General features: G+C 47.4%; 1 protein-coding gene across 1 annotated transcript in view; it reads left to right on the plus strand.

Annotated features, from left to right (window-relative positions):
- LOC147105498 (dynein axonemal heavy chain 3-like) overlaps positions 1-18,472 on the plus strand; it is a 201,746-nt gene that overhangs the window by 155,446 nt on the left and 27,828 nt on the right. Inside the window, exons 29-34 of the mRNA XM_086009911.1 lie at positions 582-875; positions 3,212-3,349; positions 5,419-5,679; positions 7,829-7,921; positions 8,561-8,659; positions 15,915-16,097. Of these exons, the coding sequence (XP_085866037.1) occupies positions 582-875; positions 3,212-3,349; positions 5,419-5,679; positions 7,829-7,921; positions 8,561-8,659; positions 15,915-16,097 (1,068 nt within the window). The remainder of the gene's footprint in view (positions 1-581; positions 876-3,211; positions 3,350-5,418; positions 5,680-7,828; positions 7,922-8,560; positions 8,660-15,914; positions 16,098-18,472) is intronic.

Here is an 18,472-nt window from a genome sequence, read left to right on the forward strand (position 1 = left end):
CAACAAGAGAGCCTGGGTGGACGGGACTGGGTGGGGAATGCACTCTGTGTGAGAACAAGGGACCCCAGGCACTCTAATGCACGATTACCTTACCTAGCAGCAGTGGAGGTACAGTCGATTAAGATATCAGCCCCACTGTCTTCATTACTTATTTTGAAATCATCAGTGGACCTTATGTTGAGTTCCTCACACCATTTGCGTTTAAGCTTGATTGAGCATCTGTTGTACTTTTACTGGAGGCAATGTAGATAACTTGTGAAGTCTCCAGATGATTTTGTCAGATAAACGTTTTCCAATAACAGAATGGTGCTCTCACTGATTGCCAAACCTCTGCCAGTGCTGTTTTATCATTCCAAGTCACAGCCCATGTGAAAACAAACCGAGCTTACTAAACAAAGTGTACATTTATTTTAGTTGGTCAGTCACAACAATGTGACAATTGACTGAAGGTCACGCTAATTGCGAACCTTAATTTCCTGGGGAATTGGCCATTTATCGCTGATTGCTGCTTTGATGTGTGAATCAGTAGTCTGTATAGCGAGCTGCCGAGCCCGGTTTCTGATATGGTTTCGTTTTTCCAGGCAGCTGAGGAGGGGACGTGGGTGGTTCTTCAGAACTGTCACCTGGCCAGCAGCTGGCTGCCAGAGCTAGAGCGGATCTGCGAAGAGATGATCACCGACAGTGACAGGACCAAGCCCGAGTTCCGCCTGTGGCTCACCAGCTATCCATCCCGAGACTTTCCCGTCTCCATGCTGCAGAACGGAATCAAAATGACCAACGAGCCACCAAAGGGACTGCGCGCAAACCTGCTGAGGTCCTACCTGAATGATCCAATCTCTGACCCACACTTCTTCAGTGGCTGCAGTAAGCCAGGGGTATGGGCTGGTAACATTTTTCTGCTTATTGGTAGCTTTGTTTCCCCTGGTAAACTGGGTATGTGTAACCGGGTCAGACACACAGCAATAGAAGGTCAGTGCAGGACCGGTGAGGTTTGTAGCTATCAATGGAGCATCAGGAACGCTGCAGATGGAAGGGAGGAACTAACAATCTGACAGACCCGTTCCATGGAGGGAGGCCTCATCTCAGCAGATTCTTGCAATGGTTTGAAGACAATGAGGTGAAATTCATCGTGGGCGGTAGCACAATAGGGTCTACCAAGTATTGGGCCAGGTGTAAATGGCCGATCTACTATCGCCCACTTTGCACTGTCACCCAGGATGAATTTCACCCCCAAAACCTCTCCAGGAATCTACAGCCATTGCCCCGGATGGACACGTCCAGAGGGGAGGTGGACACCTCGCGTAACGCTCAGCGACACAGGTTTATGCTGAGGTTGAGCCATCGTTTCCAATTTAGAGTTTAGAATCCCAGACAGATTTCACCGACTAACAGCTGGCACTGGTATCCCGGAAGGGAATTCAGTAGACAGCTGAAGAGACTGAATCTTCTTACACAGTGACTAATAATGTAAACTGTTACTGCAGCATAGCTACAGAAAGAAAACTCAATGTGTACTGTAAAAAAAAAAGTCAGAATATAAAGGGAACGGGGAAGGAGTGTGCTGCCAAATTCATGAGGAAAAGAAGGAAGGGTCAAGACTGCCGAATGGAAATTATCCATGAGATTGCAGGATTAGAATTGGTAAATCCAATCCTTGGATCATCAGCCTGTATGAAGTGTATGGGATGGTATCCGAAATGATCTTAGTTTTGAAATATGCTGCTGGTGGTGAGATTTTCAACCAATATGTAGCTGACTGGTTCCTGGGATGGCGGGATTGTCCTATGAGGAGAGATTGAGTAGACTAGGCCTATATTCTCTAGAGTTTAGAAGAGTGAGAGGTGATCTCATTGAAACATACAAAATTCTTACAGGGCTTGACAGGGTAGATGCTGGGAGGATATTTCCCCTGGCTGGGGAGTCTAGAACCAGGGGTCACAGTCTTAGAATAAGGGGTCAGCCATTTAGGACTGAGATGAGGAGAAATTTCTTCACTCAGAGGGTGCTGAATCTTTGTAATTCTCTACCCCAGAGGGCTGTGGAGGCTCAGTCGTTGAGTATATTCAAGACAGAGATCGATAGATTTTTGAATATTAAGGGAATCAAGGGATATGGGGATAGTGCAGGAAAGTGGAGATGAGGTAGATGATCAGCCATGATCTTATTGAATGACGGAGCAGACTCGAGGGCCGAATGGCCGAGTCCTGCTCCTATTTCTTATGTTCTTCTGAGAGGGAAGAGGCCTTCAAAGAAAAAGAGATCAAACGGCTCATGAGGCAGATATTAGAGGGTGTTGCTTTCTTGAACAGAAATAACATCGTCCACCTTGATTTAAAACCACTAAGTTAACTATAACTTTATTCAGGCAAGTGTAAAACTCACAAAAATGATGAAAGATTTTAAAGTATTTGTAAGTTGAGAAATAGTGAATGTCCGCAGTTCAGAGTAACTGGACTGGGAAATGTCCAATATTCCAGAATTGATTGATTGTTCTTGTATTAAACAGCGGAGTGAAGTGGTGATTAGAGTTTGAGAGGAGGTGGGACATTGGCTTATCTGAAGCCACTGATCAGTGTTAGTGCTGGACGTGAACAAGTGTGAAATGCTGTCTCAGTCTAGCAGTGACAGTCAGGGTCTGATTTTGGAGTCTCGGGGTGTGGGTCTGAACAGGAGCTCGGAGATTCTTTCCTCCTGAGAAAGTGAGCTGTGTCGACCGATTGTTGATTCTGGATCATTCCAGGTTCCAATACTCTCGACTTTTACACTTAGCCCTGAAGCAGAAAGAGCAATACAGGAAACTTTTTTTTATCTGGCACGGACGGGACCGACGTGGTGCCGGTTCATCAAAAATTCCGGATAACCGAACGCTATAGTAAAAGATAGGGAGAGCTGACAGCTCCGTATAAAGCAACAAACCCTGTTGCTTAGCAACAAGTGTAGAACAATGGCCACAAGTTCCAAGCGTCTCTGTAGCTTAGCAACAGCTGCAGCCACACCCTTGCACAGCAACAGACGGAGGAAGGCAAATACAATATGAAGTAAAGCCTACTCCTGAATTTTGCCGGTTAACCGAGATTTCCAGTTATTTAGGTGCCGGTAAATCGAAAGTTTCCTGTACTCTGTTTGCTGTCGTAACAGCCACGTTAATGAGATTGTTTTAATTTTTGAAGAGATGCTGGAGTTTGTGCTTGACAGTCCCTTTCATTAACAGGTGTGGGAGAAGCTGCTCTTTGCCTTGTGCTTTTTCCACGCTCTCATTCAGGAACGCCGCATGTTTGGCTCACTTGGCTGGAATGTCCCCTACGAGTTCAATGAATCCGATCTCAGGATCAGTGCAAGGCAGATTCAGGTATGTCACAGTGATAAAGTGAGAAAACCTTTTGAAAGGGTCCTTAAATGGTAATTAACTAAGTTAACTGATAACTTGCTAAGACTGACAGGAAAAACCGTAATGGAACAATGGGTGATCTTTAAGGAGGAGATGTTGCAAGTACAGGCTAGGTACATTCCAACAAGAAGGGAGGGTGAAGGAACCAAAGCAAGGGCTCCTTGGATGACGAGGGAGATAGGGAAGATGATAAAACAAAAAAAGAGGGTGTATGATACATGTCAGGTGAATTCTTCAATGGAGAACCGGACCAAATACAATAAGTTGAGAGGGGATGTGAAGATGAAAATAAGATTGGCAAAGAGAGAATATGAGAGTAGAATGGCAGTTAACATAAAAGGGAACCCAAAAAGCTTCTACCGGCATGTAAACAGTAAGCGGGTAGTAAGAGGTGGGGTGGGCCTATTAGAGACAAAGAAGGTGATATATGCTTAGAGGCGCAGGGCAAGGCTAGAATACTCAATGAGTACTTTGTATCGGTGTTTACTAAGGAGGTGGATGCTGACAAAATATCGGTAAAAGTGGAAAAGGTAGAAGCAATGGAAGGGGTGAAAATTGATAGACAGGATGTACTAGAAAGGCTGGTTATGCTTAGAGTGGATAAGTCGCCTGGTCCAGATGGCTTGCATCCCAGGCTGCTAAGGGAATTGGGGAGGAGATAGCGGAAGGGCTTGCCATAATCTTCCAATCTTCCCTAGATGCAGGGGAGGTGTTTGAGGATTGAAAAGTAACAAATGTGACACCATTGTTCAAGAAAGGGTGTAAGGACAATCCTAGTAACTACAGGCCGGTCCGTTTAACATAAGTGGTGGGTAAAGTTTGAGAAACAATAATCAAGGAAAAATTAACGGGCATTTGGAGAGGTTTAAGCTAATTAAGGAGAGCCAACACGGGTTTGTTAAAAGAAGATCGTGTTTGACTAATCTAATTGAATTTTTTGATGAAGTAACAGAGAGGATTGATGAAGAGAATGCAATGGATGTTGTTTACATGGATTTTCGGAAGGCGTTTTACAAAGTACCACATAGAAGGCTGGTTAACAAAATTGAGGCTCATGGAATAGGTGGGTCAGTAGCAGCTTGGATAAGGAATTGGCTTAAGGACAGAAAACAGCGAGTTGTGGTAAATGGCTGTTTTTCAGACTGGAGGATGGTAGACAATGGTGTTCCCCAAGGGTCATTGCTAGGGCCACTGCTTTTTTTGATATATAGATATATATAAATGACCTGGATATTGGAATACAGCATAGAATTTCTAAATTTGCTGATGACTCCAAACTTGGGGGTGTGGCAAACAGTGAGGATGATACCAATCGATTGCAACAGGACATAGAAAGGCGAGCAGAATGGGCAGACAAGTGGCAGATGGAAGTTAATACAGAGAAGTGTCAGGTGATGCATTTTGGCAGACGAAACAGGGAGAGGCAATTTACAACCAATGAAGTACTTTTGAAGTGTAGTCACTGTTGTATTTTAGGAAATGCAACAGCCAATTTGTGCACAGCAGGATCCCACAAATAGCAATGTGATAAAGACCAGGTAATCTGTTTTGGTGATGCCGGTTGAGGGACAAACGTTGGCCAGGATACTGGGAGAACTCCCCTGCTCTTCTTCAAAAAGTGCCATGGGATCTTCCACGTCCATCTGAGAGGGCAGACGAGGCCTCGGTTTAACGTCTCGTCCGAAAGACAGCACTTTTGACAGTGCAGCACTCCCTCAGCATGTCATCTTGGATTATGTGCTCAAATCTCTGGAGTGGGACTTGAACCCACGACCTTCTGCTGTGAGAAAACTGAGCCATGGCTGACAACTGGGGTTATGGCTTGAAGCCCCAAATCCATGTGCATATCATCGAGGCTGATGTTCCAATGCAGTACTGAGGGAGTGCTGCTTTGGCTGTGAAGCACGTTGAGTTGTCCTGAGCATGTGTTATATAAATGCAAGTCTTTCTTCAACATAAGACAGACATTTAATTTCTGATCGAGATTGGAAAACGGTTGAAGTGACTTGTCCATTGCGGTGTGTCCACAGATATTCTTGAATGAATACAGTCAGGTTCCTTTCGAGGCTCTGATATACCTTACGGGAGAGTGTAACTATGGCGGCCGTGTCACAGATGACCATGACCGACGACTCCTTCTCAGCCTCCTGGAGAACTTCTACTCTGAAAGTGTCATCAAGGACGACTGCTACAAATTCTCTCCCAGCGGCATCTACTTTTCCCCCCAAAACAGCAGCTACGAAAGTTATTTGGAATACATGAAGCAGTTACCCCTCAATGCAGACCCAGAGGTGCAGTAAGGGGATCAGCGGGGGTGGGGTGCGGGGCAGGGCCTGAGTACTTTTCAATAGTCAGTACGAACCCGCACTACAGCATGAAAACCTTCATCTTCTTTCCAAATATTATCAGAGACCAACCATAGAATAACAGGCCCCAATATTTCGGGGGGGGGGGGGGCGGGGGGGGAGAGGGGGTTATAGCAGTGAAGAAACCCTCAAATTGCGGGTACCGCTGAGATCCTGACTTATTTAACATCGGGACATCATTTGAATTTTTTTCTCCGTTTCCCGGCCGGCTGCCAGATGGATTGTGAGGCCGGCTGGCTGTCGGGCGAGAAGGTCCACAGCCGGAGAGCGGAGAAGAGGGAGGGAGAGATCGCGGGGGTGGGGGGGGAGGTAGCAGGGGAGGGATTCGGGTCACATGTCAGTGGGAAGATCGCAGGTTGGCCTGGCGATGGTGGTGGCGTCGTATCGCGGTGGGGGGGGGCGATCACGGCCGGTTAGCTGGTGGGGCCGGAGGGGAAGCACTCCTGCTCCTCCTGGTCCATGAGCTGTGCTGCAAAACATTTACCTGTTTGGTCCAGCCGTTCTTGTAATGTATATACCTTTAAGGGGGGAACTATCTTTTACAGCTCATGTATACTGCAGTACCGGCAGTGACCACACCTCTATACAGCACTGAGTAGTAATCTGTACAGATCAGTTCCAGTGTCAGCCACGTTGAGTAAACACCTGTTGTACCGTTCTCCTGCAGTCTGTGTCTTATTATACACGGACACAACAGTTCTCACCTCCCTCCAGCTGCCAGGTTTTCCGAGCCCTGGGAAACCCAGCCCGCAGACATTAAATGTACAAGTTTGTTAAAATCTGAGGCACGCAGCCTCATTAACATATTTAAATTACTGTCCCGCCTCTCGAGAGCGGGTTACTCCCTGACCCCAAATTCACCCCGGTTAAACCGGAAGTGGTCGCGTTCCCAGCGGGTTGGGGTCAGGTTTCAGGTTTTTACAGAATTTAACCCCCGCCCCCCTCCTGCCCATCCTGGAGGGTTAAAATTCCCCCAATAAAATCTTACAGCGCAGAAGGAGGCCATTTGGCCCAACTCTTTGAAAGAGCTCTCCAATTAGTCCCACTCCCTGCTCTTTCCCCATCGCCCTTAACATTCTCTCCTCTAAAGTGAACAATCCCAGTTTCCCCCGTCTCTCCACCTAACTGAAGTCCCTTATCCTCGGTACCATTCTAGTAAATCTCTTCTGCACTCTCTCTAAGGCCTTGATATTTAAAGTGTGATGCCCGGAATATAATCAAATAGTGAATGACGTGAATGTTTTTTAGATTTTTACAATTATGAGCATAATTTGGATTATGGGATTCGGGGGTCCTTGTACAGGAAACACTGAAAGTTAACATGCAGGTACAGCAAGCAATTAGGAAGGCAAATGGTATGTTGGCCTTTATTGCAAGGAAGTTGGAATAAGGAAGAGTAAGGAAGTCTTGCTACAATTATATAGGGCCTTGGTGAGCCCACACCTGGAGCGCTGTGTACTGTTTTGGTCTTCTTACCTAAGGAAGGATTTACTTGCCTTAGAGGTGGTGCAACAAAGGTTCACCAGACTGACTCCTGGGATGAGAGGGCTGTCATATGAGGAGAGATTGAGTAGAATGGGCCGATACTCGCTGTAGTTTAGACGAATGAGAGGCGATCTCATTGAAACATTTAAGATTCTGAGAGGGCTTAATAGGGTAGATGCTGGGAGGGTGTTTCCCCTGGCTGGAGAGTCTAGAACTAGGGGTCACAGCCTCAGGGTAAGGGGTCAGTCATTTAGGACTGAGATGAGGAGAAATTTCTTCACTCAGAGGGTGGTGAATCTTTGGAATTCTCTACCCCAGAGGGCTGTGGAGGCTCAGTCGTTGAGTATATTCAAGACAGAGATCGGTAGATTTTTGGATATTAAGGGAATCAAGGGATATGGGGATAGTGCAGGAAAGTGGAGATGGGGTAGAAGATCAGCCATGATCTCATTGAATGGCGGAGCAGGCTCGAAGGGCCGAATGGCCTACTCCTGCTCCTATTTCTTATGTTCTTATAAGTATTCCTTGAAGTGGAATGTTTTTAAACTAGAAAGTAACGGTCAGTTTCTCCTGCCCGCCTCTTCTTCAGGTCTTTGGATTGCATGAAAATGCAAATATCACGAAGGAACAAAAGGAAACTCAAGAAGTTTTTGATGGGATCCTGACCACACTCCCCAGAGAGGTGAGCAGTACGTGGCATTCCCGCCTTGCTCTAACGCAGGTTAGCTCCCTCTCGCAGCGTGTGATGAGGTGCTGTCTGGTAATGCCTCCAATTATAAGGAGCCTGTTCGCTACAAATGATTCTCTTCCTTTGACTGAAGACCTCACTCAGTACGAGACTGCCAGCCTGCGGGATACACAATACCTGAAGGGTGCTCGCTTGAAAGTGGGACCAAAATGCTCATTTAAATTTTTTGAAAGGAAACCTATGTAAAATAACAAAGAGATGGGGCTGGTTAAACATTGTGAATCAGTCTCTGAGGTCATAGGGCATTTGCAAAACCACTCAAGCAACAGGCTTTTTGACTGAATAGTCATCTGAACCACTCGATTGAATTACAGCTCCATAAGTCACTCCACATGATCGGTACACAATGCGCACATTGTTAGTGTAATGCTCAGAGCGTACCCAGTCCAGGAATACACAAGTCAAACCGTCAGCTTGCAGGGATTAAACATCGCCACATTTCACATTTGGTGTGTTGTTTGGGAATGGCGGAGCTAGTCTGAGTGTCAGACTGTTCCAGACAACAGGAGCAGTTGAACTGTGTGCTGGGCTCTATCAATAATTTCCAAATTACAAACTGTTTCTCCCCTCTAGGTACATGGAGGAGCTAGATCATCATCTGAGATTGTGCAGGAACTGGCAACAGACATTCTGTCCAAAATACCCCCTGACTTTGTTCCAGAGGATGTAATGGTGAGTAATATCCCGCCTCATTGAAGCTGGGCTTTCTTGCTTTGTGATTTTGCTTTTATAACAAACTGGCGGCCTGGTCTGAATTCTGTTGTCATGCAGAAAAGACCGGAGGGTGTGAAGGAAATGAGATTGTATGTCTGCGGTGACTTTGTGTGGGAGAATAGTGATGTTTAATTACTGAGGGAGTCAGCGAGACCAGGCCTCCTCTTAATTCCCGATATGACACTCACTCCTTGCAGCTTCCAGCCATGTGTACGGACAAAGGGCGGGAATAATCTGATCAGTAAGCCCCTTCGGTGACCTGCCCCCTGTTTCCAAAGGTCAGTTCCAAATCGAGCGGTGAATCTGAGCGACGGAACCTCAGATTCAGGCCCATTACTTGATGGATTGAACTCGGTACCGAACCCAAAGAGAAACCTTAATATTTCACGGGGTTTCCTTTTTAATGTAGTTTTAGATGTGCCGTTTCCCCTTCTCTGCCACTCCTGTGCGCCCTGCATCATTCCACGGCTAAGATGAGCTGCCCACAGCCTCTGTCACCGTCACCTTGCTGTGTAGTGGAAAGCAGACATTAATTACCCTGTGATTGTTCCCTTTTCATGCTGTGAATGAGTTGGGACATCACTCACGGGATGAGCCTGGTAACTTGTTGAGCGATCACAGGGTCACAACTTCCTCACCCAGAGTGTTTATTTTGAAACTGTTATAAAATAAACACTTCGGCCTAGAAATTCGGTGGTGCCCCAAACGGGGCGCCAAGCTCGCCTGGGCGCCGGAATTACCGCTGTGATCGGAGCCGTTGCACCCGCCAGAAATTCAGTTTGAGCGCCCCAAGAGGGACGCGGGGCGCTGCTCGAGGTGCCCCGCGTCCCTCTTGGGGCGCTGAAACTGAATATCGCAGCGCAACGTGCCGCAGCGCCACACGCTGCGGAACGGCGCGCTGCGGTACTGCAGGCCTTCCCTTCTTAAGGGGGAGGGGCCTGCACCAGCGCGATGACCGATCGCGAGTGCCGGCAAAAGAGCCCGGCACCGAGGAGAAGTGCCGGGCTATCGGGACACAGTCGGCAATGCCACGGGGGGCGATCAGGAGGCCGGGGACGGAGGTGCTGGCAGGCGGCCACCGAAAAAAATGGCTGCCCCGCACCTCCACCTTAATTTGCGCCACTACCACCACAGGTAGGCCCCGTGAACCGGGCGCGATTTGCGACCGGCGTTAGAGGCGGGTGTGACCAAATATTGCGATCGGGGTGGTAGCGGGGTGCTGCGCACACCGATGACATCATCGGTGGCGGCGCAGCGCTACAGGCTAACGCCGCCATTAGCGCCCCGCTAAATATCGCGGGAGGTGTGGCCAGTGGCGCTAAAGCCACTGAGTGCCCTCTTTAGGTGCTAACTGGTGGCGTAGCCCACCGAATTTCTAGGCCTTCATCTTTAGTTGTTTATTTTTTCTCACTAATTTCTGTCAACTATCTCCCATCCTCCCGTTTTCTGATCGTGACTGGAGTCTCATTCTCTTCTAATGCTCTCCCAAGTGTCATAGGAACAGGAGGAGGCCATTCAGCCCCGCGAGCCTGTACCACCACTCAATTAGATCACAGCTGATCTGTATTTTAACTCCATCTACCCGCCTTGGTTCCGTAACCCTTAATACCCTTGTCTAACAAAAATCTATCAATCTCAGTTTTGAAGTTTTCAATGGACCCCCAGCCTCAACAGCTATTTGGGGAGAGAGTTCCAAATTTCCACTACTCCTTGTGTGAAGAAGTGCTTCCTAATTTCACCCCTCAACGACATAGCTCTAATTTTAAGGTTATGCCCCCTCATTCTGGGCTCCCCCACCAGAGGAAATCGTTTCTCCACTATCTACCCTATCAAATCATTTAATTATCTTAAACACCTCATCACTGACCATTGGTGACCATCGCTGACCATTGGTGACCATCGCTGACCATTGGTGACCATCACTGATCATTACTGACCATCACTGACCATTGGTGACCATCACTGACCATTGGTGACCACTGCTGACCATTGGTGACCATCACTGATCATTGGTGACCATTACTGACCATTGGTGACCATCACTGACCATTGGTGACCATCACTAACCATTGGTGACCATCACTGATCATTACTGGCCATCATTGACCATCACTGACCATTGGTGACCATCACTGACCATTGGTGACCATCACTGATCATTGGTGACCATTACTGGCCATCACTGACAATCACTGATCATTACTGACCATCATTGACCATTGGTGACCACCGCTGACCATCACTGATCATTGGTGACTATCACTGATCATTACTGACCATCACTGACCATTGGTGACTATCTCTGACCATCTCTGACCATTGGTGACCATCACTGATCATTACTGACCATCACTGACCATCGCTGACCATTACTGACCATTGCTGACCATCACTGATCATTACTGATGATCACTGACTATGTCAGACCATTGCTAACCATTGGTGGTCATCACTGACTATCTCAGACCATTGTTGACCATTGGTGATCATCACTGACCATTGGTGACCATCACTGACCATCCCTGACCATTGGTGACCATCGCTGACCATTGGTGATGATCTATGACCATCACTGACCATTACTGGCCATTTGGTGACCATCACTGACCATTGGTGATGATCTCTGACCATCACTGACCATTACTGACCATTGGCGACTATCACTGACCATCACTGACCATTAGTGATCTTCACTGACCATCACTGATCATCGCTGATCTTTGCTGACCATCACTGACCATTGGTGACCATCCCTGACCATTGGTGACCATCACTAACCATTTCTGACCTTTGGTGACCATCACTGGCATTTGCTGACGATTGGTGATTATCACTGATCATCACTGACCATTGCTGAACATTGCTGATCATTGGTGATCATCACTGACCATCGCTGACCATTACTGATGATTGGTGATTATCACTGATCATCACTGACCATCGCTGACCATTAGTGATTATCACTGATCATCACTGACCATTGGTGATCATCACTGATCATCACTGACCATTGGTGACCATCCCTGACCATCGCTGACCATTGGTGACCATCACCAACCATTTCTGACCTTTGGTGACCATCACTGGCCTTTGCTGACGATTGGTGATTATCACTGATCATCACTGACCATTGCTGACCATTGGTGATCATCACTGACCATTGGTGACCATCACTGACCATTACTGATGATTGGTGATTATCACTGATCATCACTGACCATCGCTGACCATTAGTGATTATCACTGATCATCACTGACCATTGGTGATCATCACCGATCATCACTGACCATTGGTGATCCTCACTGACCATTGCTAACCATCGCTGACTGTTGTTGACTATCTCTGACCATTGCTGACCATTGGTTACAATCACTGATTATTGGTGACCATTACTGACCATTGGTGACCATCACTGACCATTGGTTACCATCACTGAACATTGCTGACCATTGGTGACCATTGCTGACTGTTACTGACCATTGGTGACCATCACTGACCATTGGTTGCCATCACTGAACATTGCTGACCATTGCTAACCATTGGTGACCATTGCTGACCATTGGTGACCATTACTGACCATTGCTGACCATCACTGACCATCACTGATCATCACTGACCATTGGTGACAATTGGTGACCATTACTGACCATTGCTGACCATCACTGACCATCGCTGACCATTGATGACAATCACTGACCTTTGGTGACCATTACTGACCATTCATGACCATCACTGACCATTGGTGACCATCACTGAGCATTCCTGACCATTGGTGTCCATTACTGACTTTTGCTGACCATCACTGACCTTTGCTGACCATCACTGACCATTAGTGACCATCACTGATCATTGGTGACCCTCACTGACCATTGGTGACCATCACTGACCATCACTGAACATTGCTGACCATTGCTGACCATTGGTGACCATCACTACCCATCACTGACTATTGCTGCCCATCACTGACCATTGTTGACCATCACTTACCATTGGTGACCTTTGTTGCCCATCACTGACCATTGGTGACCATCACTGCCTATCACTGAGCATCACTGACCATCTCTGACCATTGCTGACCATCGGTGACCATCACCGACCATTGCTGACCATCGCTGACCATTGCTGATCATCACTAACCATTGGTGACCATCACTGACCATTGGTGACCATCACTGGCCATCACTGATGATCTCTGACCATTGCTGACCATTGGTGACCATCACTGAACACTGCTGACCATTGCTGACCATTGCTGACCATCGCTGACCATTGGAGACCATCACTGACCATCACTGGCCATTACTGACCATCACTGACCATCACTGACCATCTCTGACAATCTCTGACCATTGCTGACCATCGGTGACCATCACTGATCATCACTGACCATCACTGACTATTACTGACCATTGGTGAACATCACTGACCATTGCTGACCATTGCTGTCCATTGGTAACCATCACTGACCATTGGTGACCATCACTGACCATCACTGGCCATTGGTGACCATTGTTGACCATTACTGATCATTGATGACCATCACTGACCATTGGTGACCATTGGTGACATTGCTGACCATTGCTGAGCATCACTGACCATTGCTGAGCATCACTGACCATTGGTGACCATCACTGACCATTGCTGACCATCACTGACCATTGGTGAACATCATTGACTATCACTGACCATTGCTGACCATCGCTGACCATCGCTGACCATTACTGACCATCACTGACCATCTGTGACCATCACTGACCATTGGTGACCACTGCTGACCATTGGTGACCATCACTGATCATTGGTGACCATTACTGACCATTGGTGACCATCACTGACCATTGGTGACCATCACTAATCATTGGTGACCATCACTGATCATTACTGACCATCACTGGTCATCACTGACCATTACTGACCAATGGTGACCATCACTGACCATTGGTGACCACTGCTGACCATTGCTGAGCATCACTGACCATTGCTGAGCATCACTGACCATTGCTGACCATCACTGACCATTGGTGAACATCATTGACTATCACTGACCATTGCTGACCATTACTGGCCATCACTGATCATCTGTGACCATCACTGACCATTGGTGACCATCACTGATCATCACTGACCATTACTGACCAATGGTGACCATCACTGACCATTGGTGACCACTGCTGACCATTGGTGACCATCATTGATCATTGGTGACTATCACTGATCATTACTGACCATCGCTGACCATCGCTGACCATTGCTGACCATTGCTGACCATTGCTGACCATTGCTGACCATTGCTGACCATTGGTGACCATTGGTGACCATCGCTGACCATCACTGATCATTACTGACCATCACTGACTATTTCAGACCATTGCTAACCATTGGTGACCACCGCTGACCATTGGTGACCATCGCTGATCATTGGTGACCATTGGTGACCATCACTGACTATCTTAGACCATTGCTGACTATTAATGATCATCACTGACCATTGGTGACCATCACTGACCATTGGTGACAATCACTGACCATCACTGACCATTGCTGACGATTAGTGATCATCACTGACCATTGCTGAACATCACTGACCATTGCTGAACATCACTGACCATTGCTGACCATCACTGACAATCACTAACCATTGGTGACCATCTCTGATCATTGCTGATCATTGCTGACCATCTCTGGCCATTGCTGACCATTGGTGACCATTGCTGACCATTGGTTACCATCGCTGACTATTGGTGACCATTACTGACAATTGCTGACCATTGGTGACCATCACTGACCATTGGTGACCATCACCGACCATTGCTGACCATTGGTGATCCTCACTGACCATCACTGATCATCAGTGACCATCACTGACAATCACTAACCATTGGTGACCATCTCTGACCATTGCTGAGTATGGCTGACCATCTCTGGCCATTGCTGACCATCTCTGGCCATTGCTGACCATTGGTGACCATCACCGACCATTGCTGACCATTGCTGACCATCGCTGACCATTGCTGACCATTGGTTACCATCGCTGACTATTGGTGACCATTACTGACCATTGGTGACCACTGATCATCACTGACCATTGGTGACCATCACTGACCATCACTGATCATCACCAACCATTGCTGACCATTGGTGACCATCACTGACCATTGCTGAAGATTGGTGATCATCACTGATCATCACTGACCATTGGTGACCATCACTGACCATCACTGATCATCACCGACCATTGCTGACCATTACTGACTATCACTGACCATTGGTGACCATCACTGACCATTGCTGACCATTGGTGATTATTACTGACCATTGGTGACCATCACTGATCATCGCTAACCATTGCTGACCATTGGTGACCATCGCTGACCATCGCTGACCATCACTGACCATTGCTGACCATTGGTGATTATTACTGACCATTGGTGACCATCACTGATCATAACTAACCATTGCTGACCATTGGTGACCATTGGTGACCATCGCTGACCATCGCTGACCATCGCTGACCATCGCTGACCATTGCTGTCCATTGGTGACCATCACTGACCATTGATGACCATCGCTGACCATTACTGACCATTGATGACCATCACTGACAATTGGTGACATTGCTGACCATTGCCGACCATCACTGACCATTGATGACCATCACTGACCATTGGTGAACATCACTGACAATCACTGACCATTGCTGACCATCGCTGACCATTACTGACCATCACTAACCATTACTGACCATCTGTGACCATCACTGACCATCGCTGACCATTGGTGACCATCGCTGACCATTGGTGAACATCACTGACCATCACTGACCATCACTGACCATCGCCACATGCAAGTGGTTTGTGAAAAAGGTGTATGGAGGAGCTTTGTGGCTGGAGATTACAGTGAGCTCCCGCTCTGGCTTCAGATCTTGCTTCAGTTGATGGAACAAGTGCCTCCTCTGCTGGCAGTACATGAGTTGGGCTTTATCCCACGGCCCAAAACTTTCCCGAACTCAGCAGTAATTGTCAGGAGAATCAATTCCTGCTATTGCCTACAGTTTCACTAAAATTAGCACAGATTAGAATTTCAACCAATGAGAGATGGCGGGGCTGGGAATGTCCTCCTGAGGCCGGGGGTTATTAGTATCGTTTCCCCCCTCTCTACTTTTCTCATTGCTCTTTTGGTTGTAATGTACTAACACTTCTGCTTAATCCACAGAATAAATACCCCACTAAATACAGCGAGTCAATGAACACAGTGCTGATACAGGAGCTTCTCCGCTTTAACCGTCTGATATCCACCATCAGAACCAGCCTGCGAGACATCAACAAAGCCATTCGAGGTCTCATTCTCATGTCCAGTGAGCTGGAAGATATGTTCAATAGTATGATTGTAGGCAAAGTAAGTCATTTTGAGCATCATAATCTATTGGGGGTCATTTTGATTTTGATTTTGGGAGACAGAGTAAAATGGGCGATATCGGATCAGCTGCCATTATACATCCCTCCCCATTTTCATTTCTGCTGGAGTCAGTGGAAATAGAGGCACTGCAGAAAGATTTACAAGGATGAAACCAGGTCTGAGAGGTTATACCTATGGGGAAAGACTGAACAGGCTGGGGCTCTTTTCTCTAGAAAAGAGAAGGCTGAGGGGTGACCTGATCGAGGTCTTTAAAATTATGACGGGGTTCGATAGGGTAGATGTAGAGAAGATGTTTCCACTTGTGAGGGAGTCTAATACTAAGGGCCATAAATATAATAGTCACTAATAAATCCAATAAGGAATTCAGGAGAAACTTCTTTACCCAGAGTGTGGTGAGAATGTGGAACTCGCTACCACAGGGAGTGGTTGAGGCGAATAGTATCGATGCATTTAAGGGGAAGCTAGATAAACACACGAGGGAGAAAGGGATAGAGGATATGTTCTAAAATCAGAAAATGCTGGAAATACTGAGCAGGTCAGGCAGCATATGTGGAGAGAGAAACAAAGCTAATGGCCCCGATATTAACTCGGAGGTGCGTTGGGAGTGGGACCGGGGGGAGGTCCAGTATCATGTGGGAATTCCAGTAGTAAGATCAGCTCGTCTGCCAGTGGCATTTTAATGCAGCCACCTCATTATCATTTTACTTCCGGTTTTGGCGTTGATTGCGCGGCAGCAGGCGTGACGAGGACCCGCATGACGCGATCTCAACTCCAGTATTTAAAGGGCCATTCCAAAGCTGGAATTTGGGGGAATTGGAGTTGGAAGCAAGAGAAGACGAATTGTCAGGATGGATTCAGGGCTGCACCCCATTTCATTGATGTGCTGTTGCGGGCAGTGAGGAGCAAGAAAGAGATACTCATCCCCAGCCATAAGAACATAAGAAATAGGAACAGGAGTAGGCCAATCGACCCCTCGAGCCTGCTCCGCCATTCAATAAGATCATGGCTGATCTGATCCTAACCTCAAATCTACTTCCACTCTCCATCCCACCCGAACCCATGTGATCTCCCGGGAGAGGCGAAAAACCAGATAAAAACCCAATGGCCAATTTGGGAGAAAAAACCTGGGAAATTCCTCTCCGACCCATCTAGGCGATCGAAACTCGTCCAGGAGATCACTCTGTCCCTATATTTCCTGCAGTACTTACCTTCTGTAAAAGATGATCTCCACCCCAGCCAGGAACAGGCCCAATTTACTCTTGAAGGACTCCTAGCTGGCAGCCTGTTTCCGAGGTCTCCACTAATCCCTGTGAATAGAACCATCTCCTGAAATCTAACACAGAATTAGAACACAAGAAGTAGGAGCAGGACCAGGCTACACGGCCCCTGGGCCCGCTCCGCCACCCACAGGGCCATGACCGATCCGAACCTAAACTCATGTCCAATTTCCTGCCCGCTTCCCGTAACCATTAATTCCCTTTACTTCTAGGAAACTGTCTATTTCTATTTTAAATTCATTTAATGATGTAGCCTCCAATGGGAGGAAGAAACCTGCTGCATGAGGTGAGTAGCAGGAGCCGAGTGCCACACTCATAGATTCAGTGCAGGAAGCGCTTTAATAATCTAACCAGTTCAGGAAAGGTGAGTACAGTTGCTCAGTCACCTACATCCTGCTGTGCGCATCACCCCACCCGCTCACTCTGACTTCTCAAGCCTACTTCATCACATCCCTCCTCACACCCATGCACCCATCCTTCTCTTTCTATGCACTTCCTCACATCCCCATCTATCCGTCCATCACTCCCACTCACCCTCATCCTTATGCAATTTCAAGCCTCTCCCTGATAGTCACCCTCACCAAATGCACGGCCTCCATCGGGTGAGTACATGCAATTACACTCACTCATAGGTCTGCTCTTTCCCCCGCTGCAGGGGAAAAGACCACAGAACACAAGGGAGAGGGAGAGAACCGGAGGTGGGCCTCCACAGATTTTCCAGTACAGAGGAAGAGGCGCTGGAGCTGAGTGGAGTTTTGGTGTCCCTGGCCGTTGAAGATGGGGAAACAGAGAGCTCCCAGATACATGGTGACACAATTAAATGTCAGTGACCCACATGATGACGGCACTCAGTCATGTTAACTTGATTTCAACAGCGAGCGAAATATGATCATCTTGATAATGATAAGTTGCAACATTCTTACCTCGCCAGTACTACTTCATATCTTTTAGCACCGAAAGGGCCTTCACGCGTGCAGCAGAATCCGGTGGAGGTTGCGGACGACGATTCCTCAGAGGAGCTGAATCGTTCTGAGAGTGAACCATCACAGGACTCGTGCTTACCATGCACCAGCTCAG

The sequence above is a fragment of the Somniosus microcephalus genome, chromosome 17 (assembly GCF_052327205.1).
Source record: "Somniosus microcephalus isolate GS21.2 chromosome 17, FLI_Smic_1.0, whole genome shotgun sequence".
Classification (NCBI taxonomy): Eukaryota; Metazoa; Chordata; class Chondrichthyes; order Squaliformes; family Somniosidae; genus Somniosus; species Somniosus microcephalus.